This window comes from Amphiura filiformis, chromosome 13, assembly GCF_039555335.1.
Source record: "Amphiura filiformis chromosome 13, Afil_fr2py, whole genome shotgun sequence".
NCBI lineage: Eukaryota > Metazoa > Echinodermata > Ophiuroidea > Amphilepidida > Amphiuridae > Amphiura > Amphiura filiformis.
The window spans coordinates 42,974,795-42,998,051 of record NC_092640.1 but is presented as its reverse complement, the minus strand read 5'-3'; the positions used below and the strand labels follow the sequence as shown (position 1 = coordinate 42,998,051).

At 38.9% G+C, this 23,257-nt stretch overlaps 1 protein-coding gene across 1 annotated transcript; it reads left to right on the top strand.

Annotated features, from left to right (window-relative positions):
* The first annotated feature begins 14,092 nt into the window (after positions 1–14,092).
* Positions 14,093–16,096, top strand: LOC140167680 (uncharacterized). Its single transcript, XM_072190980.1, has one exon. It carries the CDS (start codon positions 14,093–14,095, stop codon positions 16,094–16,096), a length of 2,004 nt encoding a protein of 667 aa, XP_072047081.1.
* Positions 16,097–23,257: the final 7,161 nt, after the last annotated feature.

Genomic DNA, 23,257 nt, shown 5'->3' with positions numbered 1-23,257 from the left:
TAAACTAGAGCAAATTTGAAGCTCAACACCGAAGATTTCATGTCTCTGCGACATTCCGTTAAAGAGAAATGATGTTTTAAAGATCAGTGCCGAAATGCCGAAAATCGAATATTTCGACTTTTCCTCCAATATGCGAAAGTTTGTACAAAACCCACAAAACTAGTGACATACGACAATTTGAGCACGTCTTTGAACCAAGTTTAATTTCTTTTCTAGATTATCAGTGTTGCCATTTTCTTTTGCAAATCATTTATTACTGAGTTTGAAGTATAAATACCCCCCCCCGTTCCAGTGGTAACAATTACGATCTTTTTGCGTAGGCCTACTGAATATTCAGCAAAACGGCTTCATGCAGATTAACAATGTCTATTAACCTTAAAATCCATTTTTGAGCCTTTTTGAGGATTTTTGGACGCATATCTAGACTTTGTAGGCGCCTACTCGGCCAATAAAGTTTTTTTTTCCAATAATTTTTCATGAGGATGACTTTTTGTAATCTTTGTTTATCATCATGATTGAAATAGAACACATTTTGTGAAGCGCATCTCTTATTTTGCGCGAAGAATGCAAAAGGAACGCGTTCATAACGACGGCCGTTACAAGGGCGCGAAGTACTAATTCAGCGTCCCATAGGATAACGTGTGAATTCGGCCTACTTCAAGCGCCATTCCTGACGTCCCTGCAATACTTGGCAAAATAAATTTGGTATCAAATTAAAGCTCTGTTTCTCTAGATTCCAAAACATTTGTCGGCATATATCGATGACCATTGACTTTTTTCGCTATTTTGCGGTGCAAAAAAATAGCTAAAAATATACTAAACTCACCACTCACATTTCAAAATGGGGTTTTCTCTAAATCCGCCACAGAGAATTGCTTTTGAGATCAATGGACCAGTGTGTTTCTGCATGTTATCATTAAAGACACTTGTCGAATTCATATGAGCCAATATTGAGTGATTTAAAGTGAACATGGCGGTAGATATGGTCGCTACAATCTCATGTTCACTATGGACTATATTAGCCGAATTTCGTTGTTACATAAAATGCGGAGTGATTTAGTGTTGCGCCCTCTTATAAGGTGTTAAAAGTTTTTAAAATCCACATTTATTACTCATTATGTAAACTAGAGCAAATTTGAAGCTCAACACCGAAGATTTCATGTCTCTGCGACATTCCGTTAAAGAGAAATGATGTTTTAAAGATCAGTGCCGAAATGCCGAAAATCGAATATTTCGACTTTTCCTCCAATATGCGAAAGTTTGTACAAAACCCACAAAACTAGTGACATACGACAATTTGAGCACGTCTTTGAACCAAGTTTAATTTCTTTTCTAGATTATCAGTGTTGCCATTTTCTTTTGCAAATCATTTATTACTGAGTTTGAAGTATAAATATCCCCCCCCCCGTTCCAGTGGTAACAATTACGATCTTTTTTGCGTAGGCCTACTGAATATTCAGCAAAACGGCTTCATGCAGATTAACAATGTCTATTAACCTTAAAATCCATTTTTGAGCCTTTTGAGGATTTTTGGACGCATATCTAGACTTTGTAGGCGCCTACTCGGCCAATAAAGTTTTTTTTCCAATAATTTTTCATGAGGATGACTTTTTGTAATCTTTGTTTATCATCATGATTGAAATAGAACACATTTTGTGAAGCGCATCTCTTATTTTGCGCGAAGAATGCAAAAGGAACGCGTTCATAACGACGGCCGTTACAAGGGGCGCAGTACTAATTCAGCGTCCCATAGGATAACGTGTGAATTCGGCCTACTTCAAGCGCCATTCCTGACGTCCCTGCAATACTTGGCAAAATAAATTTGGTATCAAATTAAAGCTCTGTTTCTCTAGATTCCAAAACATTTGTCGGCATATATCGATGACCATTGACTTTTTTCGCTATTTTGCGGTGCAAAAAAATAGCTAAAAATATACTAAACTCACCACTCACATTTCAAAATGGGGTTTTCTCTAAATCCGCCACAGAGAATTGCTTTTGAGATCAATTGTCCAGTTTTGTTCTGCATGTTATCATTAAAGACACTTGTCGAATTCATATGAGCCAATATTGAGTGATTTAAAGTGAACATGGCGGTAGATATGGTCGCTACAATCTCATGTTCACTATGGACTATATTAGCCGAATTTCGTTGTTACATAAAATGCGGAGTGATTTAGTGTTGCGCCCTCTTAAGGGTACATGCCACCAAATAGCTTTCCATAGACTTTACGTGCAAAACAGGGGTCACGTTTTAGGCTATAAGTCGAGTTACGTCTTACTTTGAAATATATATTTGATATCATTTTAATCAAAACAAAATTCTGCATAACATATCTGAAAATGACACCATATTTTAGGTCTACTTTTTGAGAAAAATAGCGCTATATAAAAAGACCCGATTTTCCCGTGTTTACGTCTGACTGCTAACCGCGTTTTGACCTCGTGTGTTCATGCGCTCATCATCGTAAACATCACTCAAATTTTCGCGTTTTCTGTTCAAATTAGTAGAGATCACATTCACAAGTTCTAGCAAAACACGATTTGCAACACTAAAATTGTTAATATTGTACCGATTTTGCACATTTTTATGCAAAGTTGGGACTATAGTCGTGATAAACTTTTACCGGAAACCGCTTCACACGCGGATTTAGTGGTATGAACCCTTAAACTACATCATTCGCCATTTTGTAAATATTAACGCATGATCGTTGCTTTGAAGTTTCCACCGGATAGTCTGTGGATAGCGCAAGAGCATGCTTTGACCATGCGCAAAAAATGAATATCATGAAGATGTTTAAGATTGATTCTTAGATGTTTCAAAATTACCGTCATATTGCATAGATTCATCAAAGAATGGTTTGAAGTACTAACCTTATTTAGTAATTTTAAAAATCGGGAGAATTTTACAAAATCAATGTTTTTACCTGTCGGTATTACAACTCGTGAAACACATTAGTGATGTGCCTGGGTGACCTAATCTACTAACCTTTAACGTTTCCTCTATGAACTCTAACCCTCCTGCAATATGGCGCCTATTGTCTAGAGTTAAACTACATCTTTCGGTGTGTTACGTAATACTACGATTCCTATCCCATGATATCGATCCCTGGCCGAACATTGCTTCGTCTATTTTGATCAATTGCACAGCTTCATGGTCAGTGAGCACATAATCTCACCCACTAAGTAATGGGCCTTGCAATGGAAATTTCATCGTGTAAGCCCACCTTAAGGAAGAGGAGGTTGATCCAGCTATCCTCAAACAAACTATGTGTGAGACCGCTCATTCAAAGTAAATGATGAATCACCCTATTTAGCCGTTTAACCCCGGGCGTTTAACAATAGAATACTACAATGGGGTTTGAACCCGGAACGGGTGTGATACATGCAACTACTTTTAGGGATAGGTCAGTGATTGCATGTCATCCTACCATGCATAACATACATGCAGGCCCTGTCATCCAGTCAGATTTCAGATAAAATATGACTGAAGTTCCATGACAAATTACAATTTTCGTCGCTTGCTGTCACTTTCAGCCTCTATCATTTGTGATAGAGAATGTTGTCAATTATCAGAATATCTTTATTGGGTTTACAGGAAATGACCGGAAAATACATAAAAACTTGAAAATAGAAATGATCAACAATCATCACTTCTCTAAAAAATCCTAAAAGTTTTTTCTTTAGAAATGTATAATATTAACAAAAAAAGGCGGATTTGGGGGGAAATTTTACAACACTCGATTTCTTTTTTGTATTATCCACATGTGGTATCCCATCCAAGCAGGAGGTCCTTAATACACGCGTTTCATACTTTTCAACAAACTCTCTATAGAAACATTCGAAATATTTCCAATTCTGGAGTGTAAATCGGTCGACCGTAAGCGGTCTCACACATCACATCAAAGGCTACTGCAAGTGGATGTCTAACTACTTGAGAATAAAGGACTATGAATAGGTGCAATCGGATTACCTACGGGATTATCTCAAGTATATAATTCCGTTAACCCTCCTCTTCCTTACATCTTCTCTGCTTCGACCAACAATACCTCGTATACCCTTGAATCGACGTATAGAGGCCCTGCATTCTTTTATCGATTGGCTCCATACAAAGGATTTGAACCGGTGTCCTTCACCGTAGTTATGGCGGAGTGCAGTCCATTCAATCAAATGTTGTCATCAACCTATTTGATCGTAGTGCAGGGTTATGTGTGTGAGACACGTGTGTCACGGTAGATTGCAATCATGCTTTTGTTGAATGCATTTGAGTAGTCCGCCATATTTACGGGATGATACGTCATATGCAGGGCCTCTATGTAACGTGGATGGTTATTCTTGCAACCCTCTCCTTTTGCTCAGCTTTTGCTATTAGACTCGCATACTTCTATTCCAACTCCTTGTTAATGGAAGTGTCCGGCAATCACAACATTGTCTTATAGGCCTATGTTAGAAAAATAATTATCAAGCACGAATCACATGATTTTATTTAAAACAAAGTCATATTAACCATGAAAACGAATAAAAACAGCCATCTCTCAACACGCGATATTCAAAATTCCCGCGCCGAAATTTTCTAGAGCAATGACGTCATGGTTATTTGTGCTCATTTGTCGTCAGGCTTCATTGAACTATTAGGACGTCATTGCTCTAGACAATTTCGGCGCGGGAATTTTGAATATCGCGTGTTGAGAGATGGCTGTTTTTATTCGTTTTTATGATTAATACGACTTTGTTTTGAATAAAACCATGTGATTCGTGTTTGATAATTATTTTTCTATACCATATAAGACATAATGTTGTGATTGCCGGACACTTCCTTTAAGAAGACTCTGACGCAACTCAATTTGTATGAGAGCGTCGACGACACCGGTAGTTAGAAACTTAGTGGTAAATTAAAGTTTCATTACGAGAGATCGCAAACATGGCGAGAACAAAGGCAGGGGACACACACCGACATCGCCTGGCTTATAATTATTTGGTGCAGCAGAGATACTGAAATAAATACCCGGGATCGATACACGTGAATTGCTATGCACGATTTTGATATCAGGCGAAAATCTTCGGATACCGGGATGGAAAATGATGAATATCTCCCGCAAATGATTTCGTCTCAAGAAACCAGATCTGGTCTCATACACTTGAAAATACGCGTTGAACAGATATGATAGTCGTTAGTTTGCGTCTTGAGAAAAGGCCGTGCGTCTTGAACTCAAAATCTGACCAAAATTCTAATTTTATATTGCGTTGGTCCTGTATGGACTACAGCGCGCAGGCTATAGCTGCACTCACTACTCCAGTGGAGGCAGTATGACCATTGACCGCATTGTCGTATACAAGCTTACTTACACAGCGAGAAATCAATTACCCCGGCTATTGTCCGTAGCCTTAGTCAGGTCACTTGGCTACTGCGTCTTATATTAAAGGTCGGAATAAAATGGCCATGCGTGGCTGTGGATTCAACCTACCATGGCGATTTCTACCATGAAGATATCGGGGCGATGACACTGTGGGACAGATGATAACATGATAGGAAGAAACATTAATTCTAAGTAACATTTGGTCGCATGTCATAAGTTGGGTATGCTAAAAGGGTGGAGGGATTACACTTTTCTGAAAATTGCGATACAAATTTGATTGGCTTTCCGTAACCCCATATCCTACAGCAGTGGTTGATACCTCATTTTAAGCCTAATATTATACTCTTTCAGTCTACTGAAGCATATAATTATACATTATGCAGTAAAAAATCACATCAGTTGAAATGAAAATTGCCAGGGGTGGAGGAGCAGGCGGATGTGGAGCAGGCGGATGCGGGAGTGTGCAATAGGGCCTATGTGAAAATTCACATGTCAGCATGTCAAAACTACTGGTTACTTTTTCAAATCTAGGGAGGGTATGATGTATTGACAGCTTTGAATGTTGAATTTGTACAACTAAAACAATTACTGACTGCTTAAGGTGGTACTACACCCCTGATAAATTTTGTGATTAATTTTGCATTTTCTCAAAAAGTAACTACACACTGGTAACAAAAGTTATATGTATATTATAGGGGCAAGGAATCCAATTACCACACTGAAATTTCAGTGATTCAAGACAAGGGGTAAAAAAGAAATGAGGTACATTCTAGCGGTACCTCTTTTCTTATCATAAATAACTTGCCGCTTGTCATGAGTCACTGAAATTCCAGTGTATAGTAACTGGATTCCTTACCCCTATAATATACACAACTTTTGTTACCAGTGTGATATTATTTTTGAGAAAAATGCAAAAATAGTCACAAATTTATTAAGGTGTGTAGTACCACCTTAAAAGGGTTATATGTTCCATTTTTTTCATTTATTATGAAATCCTAGTTGAATTTCAGTATTTTTAGCAATATGCTAATTTGTACATTTCTCTTCTTGATATTCATTTCCTCAATAATAAAATAACCAACTCGCTAATTACTCGTAAAAAGGTCATTGACCTTCACAATGTAATTAACATACGTACAATTATTTTAAATAGGTCAAATGAAGCATTAATGTATTGAGAACATATCCTCCAAATCTGATGACATTCTTGCATAAAATAAAAATTTTACAGTCATTTTTGTAATTGAGGTCCGATTTGAGAAAAACGCATTTGAAAATTGAGATTTACATAGACGCCTGTGTATTAATTAATTAGCAATTAAGCATTATCTCATAAATTAAGCAGGTGTTAAGATTAAAAATGGTGTTAATTATTAGAGATTGTCAATATATACAACATATCAAAAAATACATTTTTTGTCATTTTTGACCATGTAATGGAAATTGTACCCAACTTATGACATGCGACCATTTCTTAGTTGTCAAAAGTTTGTATGTTATAATTTATTGATTTTAAGATATACTGGACGAGTTCACTGAGTGGACAAACAAAAACAAGCTTAGAGGCTGTGCAATAATTATGAGTCCTGGGGAGGGTAAAATGGGGGGGCGAGACATTTTTGGCGAGCCGAAGGGGGGGCAAGCCGGGGGCAAGCGATATTTGGCACACATTCTTGGGGCGCCTTTTAAATAAAACATGTAAAAAGGCTTAGGAAAACCGTACGGAAACGCTTAAATATGCAAATTTTCCTGGTCGCTGCGCTCGCAACATGTGTATGGACCATTTGAGGTATGCAAATTGGGATCCTAAAAATTTGGCATGGGTAAAGGGGGGGGGGGGTTCATACACCCCGTATGGATGACATGACCTTGATCTTCAGGGAGTGTAGGGGCCAATGATCATCGCTTTTGGTTTGTTCCCTTATGTCAATGTGTTGTCTGGCGCCCTCAGGCGGTTCAGACGTTGGATCAACGTAAGATAATAAAAGAAGAAATGTTACTTTATCTTCCAAACACAAGGTTGTTTTATATTGTAAGGAGTGTCGTCCAAATTAATGCGTAAAGATTATGTTCCCGTCCGCTGAACTGCAAACTTATTTGGCGCGCGATCTGAGCTGGTCCTTTTCTGGTGGCTGTGTCTGTTACAGGCACACTCCCTCTGGAATCCAACCCAGGTTCACGCCTATTACACCTCCCTTAAAGGGCGGGTCTATTGCAAAAACAACATCATACCATTGGCAAGCTAATATTATGAGGACAATGAAAATGACTCCTTTTTTGAGAAAATAAGACGTTTAAAATTGATATTCCGCAAAAACCAACTTAAGCGGTGAGTTCCTTCGAACGAGACGGATTTGGCCTAGAAAAAAGGTGACGTCATGAAATGAGATGTGACCGCTTTGAGAAAAGTGACTATAAACGCTCTCAATGGAGAGAACGTATACTGTTGTTGTTCACAGAAAAAACCTCTAAATTAAGTATTACAAATTTAATGGTTTTAAACATATCGTCAAAAGAGATGAATTCCACAAGTTAATGAAGAATGCGGCTTGAAATATGATTAATTGTGGGTTTATTACTCAGAAAACCAAAACTGCAAATGAGAAACATGTAATAATGACTTAGGCACTTTGATTATGAGGGTGACGATATGGATAAAATCAGCCACTTCTTTTTTATATATTAGTAAATTGTGATATTACAATTCATATGTATATCAATATCATGAGAAATATTAGGCCTAAAAAATAAATAATTTGAGCTTAGAATTTCATCGTGATCATTTTGAGACTAGCATATTATAAACCGTGTTAAATCCACAAACTCATGTATCTGATTTCCCTGTGCGATATTGCAATCTGTAGTTATTATAGTTTCAGTTGGATGAAATATTACAAAGCAAACGCATAGTAACAATACGGTGTGGGCTTTGTTTGTAGCACACCTGCTCTATGGCTACATTTACTGTGTGTTATCTTCAGTAGATAGCACACCTGCTCTATGGCTACATTTACTGTGTGTTATCTTCAGTAGATAACACATCTGCCCCATGGCTACATTTGCAGTGTGTTATCTTCAGTAGGTAACACACCTGCCCCATGGCTACATTCGCTGTGTGTTACCTTCAGTAGATATCACACCTGCTCTATAACTACATTGCTGTGTGTTATCTTCAGTAGATAGCACACTTGCCCCATGGCAACATTTGCTGTGTATTATCTTCAGTAGATAACACACCTGCCCCATGGCTATATTTGCTGTGTGTTATCTCCAGTAGATATCACACCTGCCCCATGGCTACATTCGCTGTGAGTTACCTTCAGTAGATATCACACCTGCTCTATAACTACATTGCTGTGTGTTATCTTCAGTAGATAGCACATCTGCCCTATGGCTACATTATTTTGTTGTGTGTTATCTTCAGTAGATAGCACATCTGCCCCTTGGGTACATTTGCTGTGTGTTATCTTCAGTATATAGCACACTTGCCCCATGGCTACATTTACTGTGTGTTATCTTCAGTAGATAGCACACTTGCCCCATGGCTACATTTACTGTGTGTTATCTCAGAAATATAAGACTCGAAACTCGAAAAATTTAACTCGAAACTCGAAATATGAGACTCGAAACTCGAAATACAAGACTCGAAACTCGAAATATAAGACTCGAAACTCGAAAAATTGAACTCGAAACTCGAAATATGAGACTCGAAACTCGAAAAATAAGACTCGAAACTCGAAGTATAAAACTCGAAACTCGAGACTCGAAACTCGAGACTCGAAAATTTGACTCGAGACTCGAAACTCGAAGATAAGCAACACACCATGTAGCACACCTGGCACATGGCTACATTTACTGTGTGTTATCTTCAGTAGATAGCACACCTGCCTCATGGCTACATTTACTGTGTGTTATCTTCAGTAGATAGCACACTTGCCCCATGGCTACATTTACTGTGTGTTATCTTCAGTAGATAGCACACTTGCCCCAAGGCTATATTTGCTGTGTGTTATCTTTAGTCGATAACACACCTGCCCTATGGCTACATTTACTGTGTGTTATCTTCAGTATTGTGAATACTCTCAATCATCTGGGAATCATACAATGAGGGATCGAATAAGTAGTCAGTGGTACTGGCCGCAACGTTGGTTGCTCCAAGGTACGTGAATCTGGTTGAATAGATTGAACTTATTCCCTCGTTATCTTCAGTAGATATCACACCTGGCACATGGCTACATTTACTGTGTGTTATCTTCAGTAGATAGCACACCTGCCCCATGGCTACATTTGGTATGTGTTATCTTCATATAGCACACCTGTCCCATGGCTACATTTGGTATGTGTTATCTTCAGTATATAGCACACCTGCCCCATGGCTACATTTTGTATGTGTTATCTCCAGTATATAGCACACCTGTCCCATGGCTACATTTGGTATGTGTTATCTTCAGTATATAGCACACCTGCCCCATGGCTACATTTGGTATGTGTTATCTCCAGTAGATTGCACACCTGCCCCATGGCTACATTTGGTATGTGTTATCTTCAGTATATAGCACACCTGTCCCATGGCTACATTTGGTATGTGTTATCTTCAGTATGGCTACATTTGGTATGTGTTATCTTCAGTATCTTCAGTATATAGCACACCTGTCCCATGGCTACATTTGCTTTGTGTTATCTTCAGTATATAGCACACCTGCCCCATGGCTACATTTGCTGTGTGTTATCTTCAGTAGATAGCACACCTGTCCCATGGCTACATTTGGTATGTGTTATCTTCAGTAGATAGCACACCTGTCCCATGGCTACATTTGCTTTGTGTTATCTTCAGTAGATAGCACACCTGCCCCATGGCTACATTTGCTGTGTGGTATCTTCAGTAGATAGCACACTTGCCCCAAGGCTATATTTTCTGTATGGTATCTTCAGTAGATAGCACACCTGGCACATGGCTACATTTACTGTGTGTTATCTTCAGTAGATAGCACATCTGCCCCTTGGCTACATTTGCTGTGTGTTATCTTCAGTAGATAGCACACCTGTCCCATGGCTACATTTGGTATGTGTTATCTTCAGTATATAGCACACCTGCCCCATGGCTACATGTGCTGTGTGTTATCTTCAGTAGATAGCACACCTGTCCCATGGCTACATTTGGTATGTGTTATCTTCAGTAGATAGCACACCTGTCCCATGGCTACATTTGCTTTGTGTTATCTCCAGTAGATTGCACACCTGCCCCATGGCTACATTTGGTATGTGTTATCTTCAGTATATAGCACACCTGTCCCATGGCTACATTTGGTATGTGTTATCTTCAGTAGATATCACATCTGCCCCATGGCTACATTTGGTATGTGTTATCTTCAGTATATAGCACACCTGTCCCATGGCTACATTTGGTACATGTATGTGTTATCTTCAGTATATAGCACACCTGCCCCATGGCTACATTTGCTGTGTGTTATCTTCAGTAGATAGCACACCTGTCCCATGGCTACATTTGGTATGTGTTATCTTCAGTAGATAGCACACCTGTCCCATGGCTACATTTGCTTTGTGTTATCTTCAGTAAATAGCACACCTGCCCCATGGCTACATTTGCTGTGTGTTATCTTCAGTAGATAGCAAACTTGCCCCAAGGCTATATTTTCTGTATGGTATCTTCAGTAGATAGCACACCTGGCACATGGCTACATTTACTGTGTGTTATCTTCAGTAGATAGCACATCTGCCCCTTGGCTACATTTGCTGTGTGTTATCTTCAGTAGATAGCACACCTGTCCCATGGCTACATTTGGTATGTGTTATCTTCAGTAGATAGCACACCTGTCCCATGGCTACATTTGCTTTATGTTATCTTCAGTAGATAGCACACCTGCCCCATGGCTACATTTGCTGTGTGTTATCTTCAGTAGATAGCACACTTGCCCCAAGGCTATATTTTCTGTATGGTATCTTCAGTAGATAGCACACCTGGCACATGGCTACATTTACTGTGTGTTATCTTCAGTAGATAGCACATCTGCCCCTTGGCTACATTTGCTGTGTGTTATCTTCAGTAGATAGCACACCTGTCCCATGGCTACATTTGGTATGTGTTATCTTCAGTAGATAGCACACCTGTCCCATGGCTACATTTGCTTTGTGTTATCTTCAGTAGATAGCACACCTGCCCCATGGCTACATTTGGTATGTGTTATCTTCAGTATATAGCACACCTGGCACATGGCTACATTTACTGTGTGTTGTCTTCAGTAGATAGCACACTTGCCCCATGGCTACATTTACTGTGTGTTATCTTCAGTAGATAGCACACTTGCCCCAAGGCTATATTTGCCGTGTGTTATCTTTAGTCGATAACACACCTGCCCTATGGCTACATTTACTGTGTGTTATCTTCAGTAGATATCACACCTGGCACATGGCTACATTTACTGTGTGTTATCTTCAGTAGATAGCACATCTGCCCCTTGGCTACATTTACTGTGTGTTATCTTCAGTAGATAGCACACCTGCCCCATGGCTACATTTACTGTGTGTTGTCTTCAGTAGATAGCACACTTGCCCCATGGCTACATTTACTGTGTGTTATCTTCAGTAGATAGCACACTTGCCCCAAGGCTATATTTGCTGTGTGTTATCTTTAGTCGATAACACACCTGCCCTATGGCTACATTTACTGTGTGTTATCTTCAGTAGATATCACACCTGGCACATGGCTACATTTACTGTGTGTTATCTTCAGTAGATAGCACATCTGCCCCTTGGCTACATTTACTGTGTGTTATCTTCAGTATATAGCACACCTGCCCCGTGGCTACATTTGCAGTGTGTTATCTTTAGTCGATATCACACCTACCCTATGGCTACATTTACTGTGTGTTATCTTCAGTAGATATCACACCTGGCACATGGCTACATTTACTGTGTGTTATCTTCAGTAGATAGCACATCTGCCCCTTGGCTACATTTACTGTGTGTTATCTTCAGTATATAGCACACCTGCCCCGTGGCTACATTTGCAGTGTGTTATCTTTAGTCGATAACACACCTGCCCTATGGCCACATTGACTGTGTGTTATCTTCAGTAGATATCACACCTGGCACATGGCTACATTTGCTGTGTGTTATCTTCAGCTACATTTCAGTAGATAGCACACATTCCCTATGGCTACATTTACTGTGTGTTATTTTCAGTATATATCACACCTGCCTCATGGCTACATTTGCTGTGTGTTATCTTCAGCTACATTTCAGTAGATAGCACCCATGCCCTATGGCTACATTTACTGTGTGTTATTTTCAGTATATATCACACCTGCCTCATGGCTACATTTGCTGTATGTTATCTTCAGTAGATATAACGCCTGCCTTATGGATATGGCTACATTTGCTGTGCCCTATACAGTATAGATATCACACCTTCCCCATGGCTACATTTGCTGTGTGTTATCTTCAGTAGGCCTACAGTATGGGCCAAAAACAACTTTACCCAATTTCAGGGGGTGGTTGCTCGAATTTTTTGGAGTTTCTACAACTTTTGAGGAAATATTAACTGTGACTTGTTTTTTCATCATCCTCTTGTATAATCAGAGAAGATGTAAAGAAAGGAGATAGATCCAGCTATCCTCAAACAAAATATGTGTGTTGCCGCTCATTCAAAAGCAATCACGCTATTTAGGTTTAACAATAAAATACAACAAAAGGGTTCGAACCCATGACGGGTGTGATACACAAGTTGCTGCTTACTAGTTTTAGGGAAAGGTCAGTGTCTGTATACCATCAATACTATACATACCATGCATGCAGATCCTAACATCCAGTTTATTTCAAATAAAATATGACCGAAGTTCCATGGCAAATAATAATTTTGCACGCTTGGTTACGCTTTCAACCTCTACGATTTATGATACAGCCTATTTTCAATTATCAAAATATCTTTATTAGGTTTGCAGGAAATGACAGGAAAATACATAAAACAATAAAATATAGATGATCAAAAATCATCCCTTTTCTAACAAAATCCTAAAACACTCTCCTTAAAATAATTAATATATGTTCCAAAATGGGCGGATTTTTTTGGAATCTTTACAAAACTACATTTCTTACTTATAGTATCCACGTGTGGTATCCCTTCAGAGCAACATCAGGTACTTAACACACACGTGTCATACTTTCAAGGGATTCTCTATAGAAACATTGGATATGGTTTCAATTCTGGAGTGAAAATTAATCAACCGTAGTCGGCAACCCACATCACATCAAAGGCTACTTTCAAGTATATGTGTAACTACTTGAGAATAAAGAACTATGAATATGTGCGACAGGATTACCTACGGGATTATCTCAAGGATATAATTCCGTTCTCCCTCCTTCTTTTTCAACTTTCCTGGTATAATCTAGCCCATGGCTGCCATACTTGTACACAGTGAGCGTGTTTATAGTGAGACAATCTTTCCGTTATTTAGCTAAACTACCGCGTAGTCTAGATTTGCAATGGTTAGTAAAACATAAACAAATATAGACTGCGTGGCAGTCCAGCTAAATACCGCATAATCTGGCTCACTATAAACACGCTCAGTGTTAGCTTTTCACTGTTGTTTTTGGCTGTACAGTCAATTACACTTGTTATTCCATCAATTGATCAGTCTAATCATCTGAATGATCAATATTTTCATCTTCAAAGTACTTATCTGTGTGATAATCCAGCTGATTATCACTCTACCACAATGTGTTATACTAGGAGTGATCTCCTTAAGTACAATACTGGTATTTCAACTACATGTAGACTGCCTCAAGAAGTTTGGTACAACATTAAGTCACTTGGTTTAAATAAACAGAAACCAACTCGTCGAGGAAAGAAGAAGATACTTTCAAACAACTTTCCAATTATGAGCTGTGTGGATCCATCTGCATCACCTGCAATGATTTCTCATTCCAATGAGCAAACTGTTCAGCAAAACCAATGTGAGCACTCATCAGGTAACCATAGCAACATGAAGTTAGGTCTATGGAATGCCCAGTCTGTGGGCAATAAAGGGGACACAATAACTGATATAATCTTGAATGCGGACTTGGACTTCTTCTTCCTCACAGAAACTTGGCTCCGTTCTGATGATCGTGTTATCACTGGGCAAATGTGTCCTCCCGGTTACTCATTTTTGGGTGTACCCCGTAACTCTGTCCATCGCGGTGGAGGAACTGCCTGTGTTTTCAAGAGCCAAGTGAGTCTCGAATTCTGCGAAGAGAAACTACCTAAAAGTGACACTTTTGAACATTCATTATTTTATATGAAGAACCAGAACCTTTACTTTGTTGTTGTATATAGATCATCATCTTTAAAGCAAATGCCTCAATACTTTCATGATTTTGAGATATTTCTCAATGCAGTTGACCTCCTTCCTGGACGATCAGTGGTATTGGGTGACTTCAATATCCATATGGACATGCCCAATGAAAACGACACCAAATCTATGCTTGCTATCCTTGAGTCTCTTAGTTTCGAGCAACTTGTTGATGAGCCCACTCATGTAAAGGGACACACTTTGGATTTGGTTATGGTTAAAGAGAATGATCATGTTGTCAAGCCATATGACATCCACCCTGTTCATGTTTCTGATCATTTTCTCATACTTTGTGACATTGATTTTAAGAAGCAGTCAATTGTCAGAGCCACCAATGTGTACAAAGCGCGTAATTTCCGCAATATTGATCCTGTTGCTTTTGAGGAAGACCTTGTGTTCAAGCTCAATACCACTGATGATTCCATGGATGAGGCACATGTAGACCTTGTCCAGTTTTATAACAAAACCTGTAGCCAAGTACTTGAGACCCATGCACCTGCCAAAGAAAAACCATGTACCGTTCGCATCAAACCTGAATGGTTTAATCAAACTGTTCAGGATGCGCGACGCTTACGTAGGCGGAGTGAACGGCGCTGGCGTAAAACACGGACTGAAGTTGACCGTCAAGCCTATATTGATTCCCAGAGGGAAGCTGCAACAACCATTAGCAAAGAGAAAGCATCTTTTTATAATGAAAGGCTACTCAATTGTAACACTAAGGACATGTATAAGTATAAGACTATAAATGCTCTTTTGAATAAGACCTCACGTGACCTTCCAGATAGTAGCTCTCCAGCTACATTAGCTAATGATTTCTGTAAATATTTCATTGGTAAAGTAGAAACAATTCGTGCTGATGTTGATGCTGTCCATGCTACCTCTTCAAACACCACTTCTCAATGTTCTACATCTAGCACATTGCAATGCTCGTTTGACAAATTTGAAGCTGTGTCTGAAGAAGAGTTATCTAAAATAATAACGCCATGGACCTCCAAGTCATGTGACCTAGACCCCCTCCCGACCTGGTTGTTAAAGAAACATATCCATATTTTTCTCCCTATTCTTACTAAGATTGTCAATAACTCCCTCCTTTCTGGCTGCTTTCCTGCTGAACTACGTCGGGCTACCATCACGCCTGTGCTAAAAAAGGTGTCCCTTGACAAACAGCAGCTCTCGAACTACCGGCCTGTCTCCAATCTGGCCTTTGTTGGCAAACTGATTGAGAAGGTTGTCAGTGTTCAGCTCACCGAGTATGTCGAGTGCAATAAACTGGCTGAGCCTTTGCAGTCAGCGTATCGGGCTGCTCACAGCACCGAGACAGCACTCATAATACCATTCTCAGAGCTATTGATGACAACAGGACTGTCTTTGTGGTGTTACTGGACTTGACTGCCGCATTTGATACGGTGGATCACCGTATTCTGTTGCAGCGGTTGAGCCAAGAATTTGGCATCATTGGTGATGCCCATAGAGTGTTCCAGTCCTACCTTGAAAATCCCAGTAGTCAGGTTTTTGTGAAGGGATGCTATTCTGATAAGGTCCATCTGCCTTATGGTGTCCCCCAGGGATCGGTCATTGGCCCGATATTGTTCACCTACTACACTCATGCCATCGGGAACATTATTCGTAATCATGGCCTCCAATATCACCTCTATGCTGATGATGTTCAGCTGATTATCACCTTTAATCCTGCCATCCCGGGTGATGCAGCTTGTGCCTTGTTCAAACTTTCCAACTGCATCCATGAGCTACAAGCTTGGCTCACCAGTAACAAGCTCAAGCTCAATATGGCGAAGACTGAGTTTTTTGCTGCCTTTTCTGATTATCACTACATTAATCTCAAACATCTCACCCTTTATTTGGATGGGTTGGAGATCTCTGTATCTTCATCCATAAAGAATTTAGGGGTCATTTTTGACCATGACATGAAGATGTCCAGTTATGTTGCTCATTTGTCCAAAACTTTGAACTGGCAGATTGGCAATATTGGAGGATTAGGCGTTTTCTTAGTTTTGATGCGTGTACCAATGCGGTTAGGACTCTTGTCCTGTCCAAGATTGATTACTGCTCCTCCTTGCTTAATGGCATCTCCCAGAAAAACCTCACCCGCCTACAGCTTCTCCAGAACAAGTACGCCAGACTCATTTTCAGAGAACCAAACTATACGCATACTTCTCCTTTGCTTCATAGTCTGCACTGGCTTCCAGTTGCTAAACGTGTCCAGTTCCGCACTCTCGTCCATGTTTATAAGGTTCTTGCTTCATCTACACCTGAATACCTGTCCTTCATCCTTCACACCCGTCATTCTGGGTACTCTTTGCGCTCTACTGCTGCCACTTGTCTTTCCATTCCAAGATCCCACAAGTTGGCTGGTGACAGAGCATTTTCCATCATTGCCCCTGTTCTATGGAATGGCTTGCCTTTCCACATTCGTGACTCTCCCAATGTCCAAACTTTCAAAAAGAACCTAAACACTCACCTTTTCACCTAATGTTTCCTCCCTTTTGCATTTTTCCTTTTCCATAGCGCTTTGTTTCTTCATTTAAAAAGCGTTCTCTAAATCTGTGTATTATTATTATTATTAATTGTAGAAGAGCTGTTCATGATATTGTTACATATTCTAAATGTATATCAGGGATGCAAATTGTGCGGGAGCGGGGAGCACCGCTCCTAGGAAATGACAGTCAAAATTATTGAGGAAATAATGTCTTGAGAAGAAAAAAAGAAAGCGAGGAAAAACGAGGAAGGGAGAAGAAAAAGAAATGAGGAGAGGAAGAGGGAAAGAGGACAGAAAAAGAGGTAAAGGATGAGGTAGAAGAGGGAAACAGGTATCAGCAAAAGATAATAAATTAATAGGTGAAGCAGTGAAGCTACTGAATGGAAGAGAGGAAGACAAGTGCATAATTGAGGAATTCACATGATTATTCAAGAAATAAGAGACTTCAGTATTAAAAGAAGAATGTGTTGGTGTTAGATTGTGGATATGGGTAACAATGCATATTTGAGGAAATTTACAATTTATCATCAGAGGAGGTATTCAATGCAATTTAACAGGAAAAAAAGAAGTTGTGTGAAGGCAGGTACAGGTGGTAATAGAGCACATATCTGAGGAAATTTATAAAGTTAAGGCAATGAGGATTGTATGGAAAAAAAGAAGTCATAAAGGAATTCAGTGTATCAATGCTAAAAAATCATATTAAAGTGATAGTGAGGAAGTGACGACCTGGAAAATTATGAGGGAATTTAAAAAGTGAACATAAAGCACTGAACAAGTTCTAAAGGATAGTGAGACATTTTAATGTAAAAGAGGTAAACATAAAAAGGTAGTAACCAACCATGGTAACAGAAATGGAGATACAAGGATCAGCAAGTGGCTCCTACTAACCAGTACGATTTGGGGAAATTAAAGGGAAAGAAATAGAGAAGGCCAAATCAAACTACTTGAACATGATATGCAAATTTGATTCCCTATTGATGTAAAAATGAGGAAGTTAAAACTAAGGGCATGCTGCAAACAGATGCTAGTGCCGTAGTAATTCAATCTTTGTACCTTTCAAATGATATTTCAAATGAACACTTCGAAGAAGAAAGACAAAACGCAAAAAAAGAGGTGGAGTTTCTTCATAAGGAAAAGTTATCAGAAGGAGGCCTGAGGGGCAGAGTGACAAAAAGATGAAAGAGAAAAGTGCTTTTTCTGACAAAAATTGAAAGAGAAAATCGGGGAGGGAAGGGCAAAGGAAAAGAAATGGAAAGGAGCCTGTGTTCCAGCAAAATTCACACCAATCATGGGCCAAACTAGTATAAAATACTGAATTTTTTTTTGCACACTTTCCCAAATAGAGCCCTTTTTTTAAAGTTCGAAGACTTTACATGTAGAGTCTCTTTAAAAACATCCTATGTTGCCATTCTCATCGTTCGAAATGCATAACAAACCTATTTTATGTCTCGTATGATTGAGGAAATCTTGTGCCTAAAAACCTTGCTCCTGAGGAAGAAATCACAATTTGCACCCCTGATGTATATATTTCTAAAAGTAGTGTGATGAAGAAATGAAAGCAAAAGAAACAAAATTAAGAAAATGGTGCTAGTTTTACGTCCGAGGGTCAAAAATCACTTTGTCCACACGTAATTCAATGGTATGTGTCCGATTGCTAGGAGGACGGCATACATGCGTCAGTCATACATGTAATTGGTAAACACGTTTTGGCTTATCTTTAAAAAGTGATGATTGTTTTACATGCATGAAAGAAAAACAATCGATTTTAACCCCCATTTACTTGTCATGTACTCGAACTTCACTCCTGTCATTGACCAACAATTAGCATAAAAATTACACAATTACAAAGGTTTCATCTGGTGCAATATTTGAATTTTAAATAGGCCTTCGTGCATTTTGTGACTGCGTGGCTTATTTCTAAATATATATAGGTTTGCAAGGTGATAAGATCAAGCAATTCACAACACAAGAGAGGACCTTTATGGCAGAGGTATACTTAGTTAAGAACAGAAATTTTTTTGGTAGTGCAGCGTCAATTTCGGATTCGTTTCCCGAACGTAAGATCCCACCGAAACCTACCATAACTCTAAATACGAACAACTTTCACAGCCTCGGAAGTGTGATGAATAGATGCAAAGCACGGAGCGGACGTCCAAGAACTGGCCGTTCAGCTGAAAATATTGCAGCGGTTCAAAGAGAACTTGCAGCTAACCCCAGAGTCAGTTGTCGACGCAACAATTTGCCGAACATACCACGAACGTAATAAGTTCAATAACTTCAAACTTTCTTGTAGATAACATTTCATAATGACAACAAATCAGGTCTGAGGTTACAATTGCTTTGCGCATAAGAGAATTGTGTTTATCTTTGCAGCGTGAAAGCTGCATATCATGACGAAATATATCATAGCTTGACATTTAAATTTTTCATGTTTGATTTAGATTTATATGATTGTGTTATATAAAATTGCTGAACAAATTTGTGCGTATACTGAGTGGTTCTCATTCTTTATCGAACTCGCCATTGCAAGTGATGCGACGCGTCAGCTAGTAGTAGCCCTTCGCGTGGACAAAGTTAATTTGGACTCTTTGATTTACAACTACCGTCACGTTTTTAATTTTTGGATAGTTTTTTCACCAAATACTCTAAAGAAAATGTTCTTTACGAATAAGTGAAAACAATTTGCAGCAGGCTTTTCAATTTTGAGATATGAACCTTTTTAATTGGGTAAAGTTATCTTCAGCACAGTTGCCCTGTGGCTATATTTGCTCTGTGTTAACGTTATCTTCAGTAGATAACACACATACCCTGTGGATACATTTGCTGTGTGTTATTTTCAGTAGATAGCACACCTGCCCCATGGCTATATTTGCTGTGTGTTATCTTCAGTAGATAGCACACCTGCCCCATGGCTATATTTGCTGTGTGTTATCTTCAGTAGATAGCACACCTGCCCCATGGCTATATTTGCTGTGTGTTATCTTCAGTAGATAGCACACCTGCCCCATGGCTATATTTGCTGTGTGTTATCTTCAGTAGATAGCACACCTGCCCCATGGCTATATTTGCTGTGTATTATCTTCAGTGATAGCACACCTACCCCATGGCTATATTTGCTGTGTGTTATCTTCAGTAGATAGCACACCTGCCCCATGGCTATATTTGCTGTGTGTTATCTTCAGTAGATAGCACACCTGCCCATGGCTATATTTGCTGTGTGTTATCTTCAGTAGATAGCACACCTGCCCCATGGCTATATTTGCTGTGTGTTATCTTCAGTAGATAGCACACCTGCCCCATGGCTATATTTGCTGTGTGTTATCTTCAGTAGATAGCACACCTGCACTATGAATACATTTGCTGTGTGCTATCTTCAGTAGATAGCACACCTGCACTATGGCTATAATAATGAAGAGTTTGTTTCCAAAAGGCGCTAAATCCAACGGCTGCTTTATGTAAAATTCAATTGCAGATATTCCTAAGAGTAGCAGTGACCTTGCCAATCTTATAACATTGGACCACTAGAATAGTTCTAACAATTCTTTGGATATCTTTAAAAAATAATTGCAAATCTCTTTAACCTCCCACGTGCGAAGACAAAAACAATAACTATAAAAGAAAATAATAATTTTTTGTTCCAAAAGGCGCTAAATCCAATGGCAGCTATTTTAAAACGTTGCATTGGAGAATTTTAGGGGACAAAATGATTTTGAAAATAGTTAGAAAATAAGATAGAGTTACTAACATATCCATTCCAATTGTTAAAAGCTTTATTTGAAGGGCAGAACTCTAGTTGCTTATTCAGAATAATACGACATAGCTCCATCTTAACTTCTTTAAAATCATGACTTTCACCACAACAATTTCAAATAACCTTGGATTTTCTATGTGTGACACACATCATCATCATCAGAAGTCCTATATGTTGTGTTAGACTTTTTCATGTTTTTGACAATTGGAACTCAAGTTTGTAAGTGCAATGACACTATGTTCACGTGAAGTTTATTAAACGTGAACCCAGGAAGTGGAAAGCGCACATTGCAAGATTTTCATAAAATTACACCAGAAAACACGCATATTGAGTTGTGATACTATAAGTGCACCCATGGTTATGGAAATCAGACATATCATAAATTCGTAATAAAAGTTCACACAGGGAGTAGAAATTGCACATTGCTATAGAGTTAAAAGTGTACCAAAGGAGGGGAAAGCACACATTGCTAGATTTGTATAAACGTACACCCTGGAAGTGGAAAGCACACATTGCTAGATTTATAATAAAAGTGCCCCTTGGAAGTGGAAAGTGTACATTGCTAGATTTGTAATAAAAGTGCACCCAGGGAGTGGAATACTCACATTGCTAGATTTGCAAAATGCACCCATGAAGTGGAAGCGTACATTGATAGATTTGTGTTTAAAGTACACCCAAGGAGTAGAAAGTGTACATTGCTAGATTTGTAATAAAAGTGCACCCAGGAAGTGGAAAGCGTACATCGCTAGATTTGTAATAAAAATGCACACATAAAGTGGAAATCGCGCACTGCTAGATTTGTAATAAAAGTGCAGTGGAAGCGTACATTGCTAGATTTGTAATAAACGTGCACCCAGGAAGTGGAAAGCGCACATTGCTAGATTTGTAAGAAAAGTGCACACAGAAAGTGGAAATCGTGCATTACTAGATTTGTAAGAAAAGTGCACACAGAAAGTGGAGGCGTACATTGCTAGATTTGTAATAAAAATGCACACAGGAAGTGGAAAGCGTACATTGCTAGATGTATAATAAAAGTGCACCCAGGAAGTGGAAGCGTACGTTGCTAGATTTGTAATAAAAGTATACCCAGGGAGTGGAAAGTATACATTGCTATATTTGTAATAAAAGAGCACCCAGGAAGTGGAAAGCGTACACTGCTAGATTTGTAACAAAAGTGCACACAGAAAGTGCAAAGCGCACATTGCTAGATTTATAATAAAAGTGCACACAGAAAGTGGAGGCGTAGGCCTACATTGCTAGAATTGTAATAAAAATGCACACAGGAAGTGGAAAGCGTACATATTTGCTAGATTTATAATAAAAGTGCACCCAGGAAGTGGAAGCGTACGTTGCTAGATTTGTAATAAAAGTATACCCAGGGAGTGGAAAGTATACATTGCTATATTTGTAATAAAAGAGCACCCAGGAAGTGGAAAGCGTACACTGCTAGATTTGTAACAAAAGTGCACACAGAAAGTGCAAAGCGCACATTGCTAGATTTATAATAAAAGTACATCCAGGAAGTGGAAGCGTACATTACTAAATTTGTAATAAAAGTACACGAGTGGAAAGCACACATTGATAGATTTCATCTCAACATGTTATGACTAATTTTTGGAGCTCCGTTTTTGTTCTTGTGTGGTAGGCTTAATATAATAGGCTATATAATTTGTTTTTTGCTGTTGTTTTAATTTAGTTCTGAAAGGCGACGATCAATGCTGGCTTTATTGGTCTTTCGATCATCTCCTCCTCAACATAATATATATAGATGTGTAATTCTAATGAATTTTGTTTTTTATTTTATCATGGAAATAAAGATTCATTCGTTTATAATAAAAGTACACCCATGAAGTAGAAAGCGCACATATAGATTTCTAATAAAAGAAAACACACATTGCTAGATTTGTAATAAAAGTGAAAAAATGGAGTGGACACTGCTAGATTTATAATAAAAGTGCACCTACACTGCAAAAATTGTGTCTTACCTGAGGACACTATTTTAAGACGCGACTTTGAAGCCACTTTTAGCCATGTCCTTATGCAAGTCATGTCTTGCATGGAGACATGGCTTGTGGAAAGACAGGACTTTGAGCTATGTTCTTATCCAAGACATGACTAGCTACAAGACATCAACAAAGTATGTAGCTAGCCTTAAGTCATGTCTTAATTATAGGATTAGAATGGGACATGTCTTACTTCATGTCCTAATTAAAGACACATTATTGAATAAGTGACTTCTAACAAGTCACTAATGCTTCGAGTCGTGTCTTATCGTAATTTCCTATGTCTCTAAACTAGACAT

Bases quoted from the DNA above. Each gene is read 5' to 3' on its own strand.
- LOC140167680 (XM_072190980.1), top strand. From the start codon at position 14,093: ATGTGTTATACTAGGAGTGATCTCCTTAAGTACAATACTGGTATTTCA.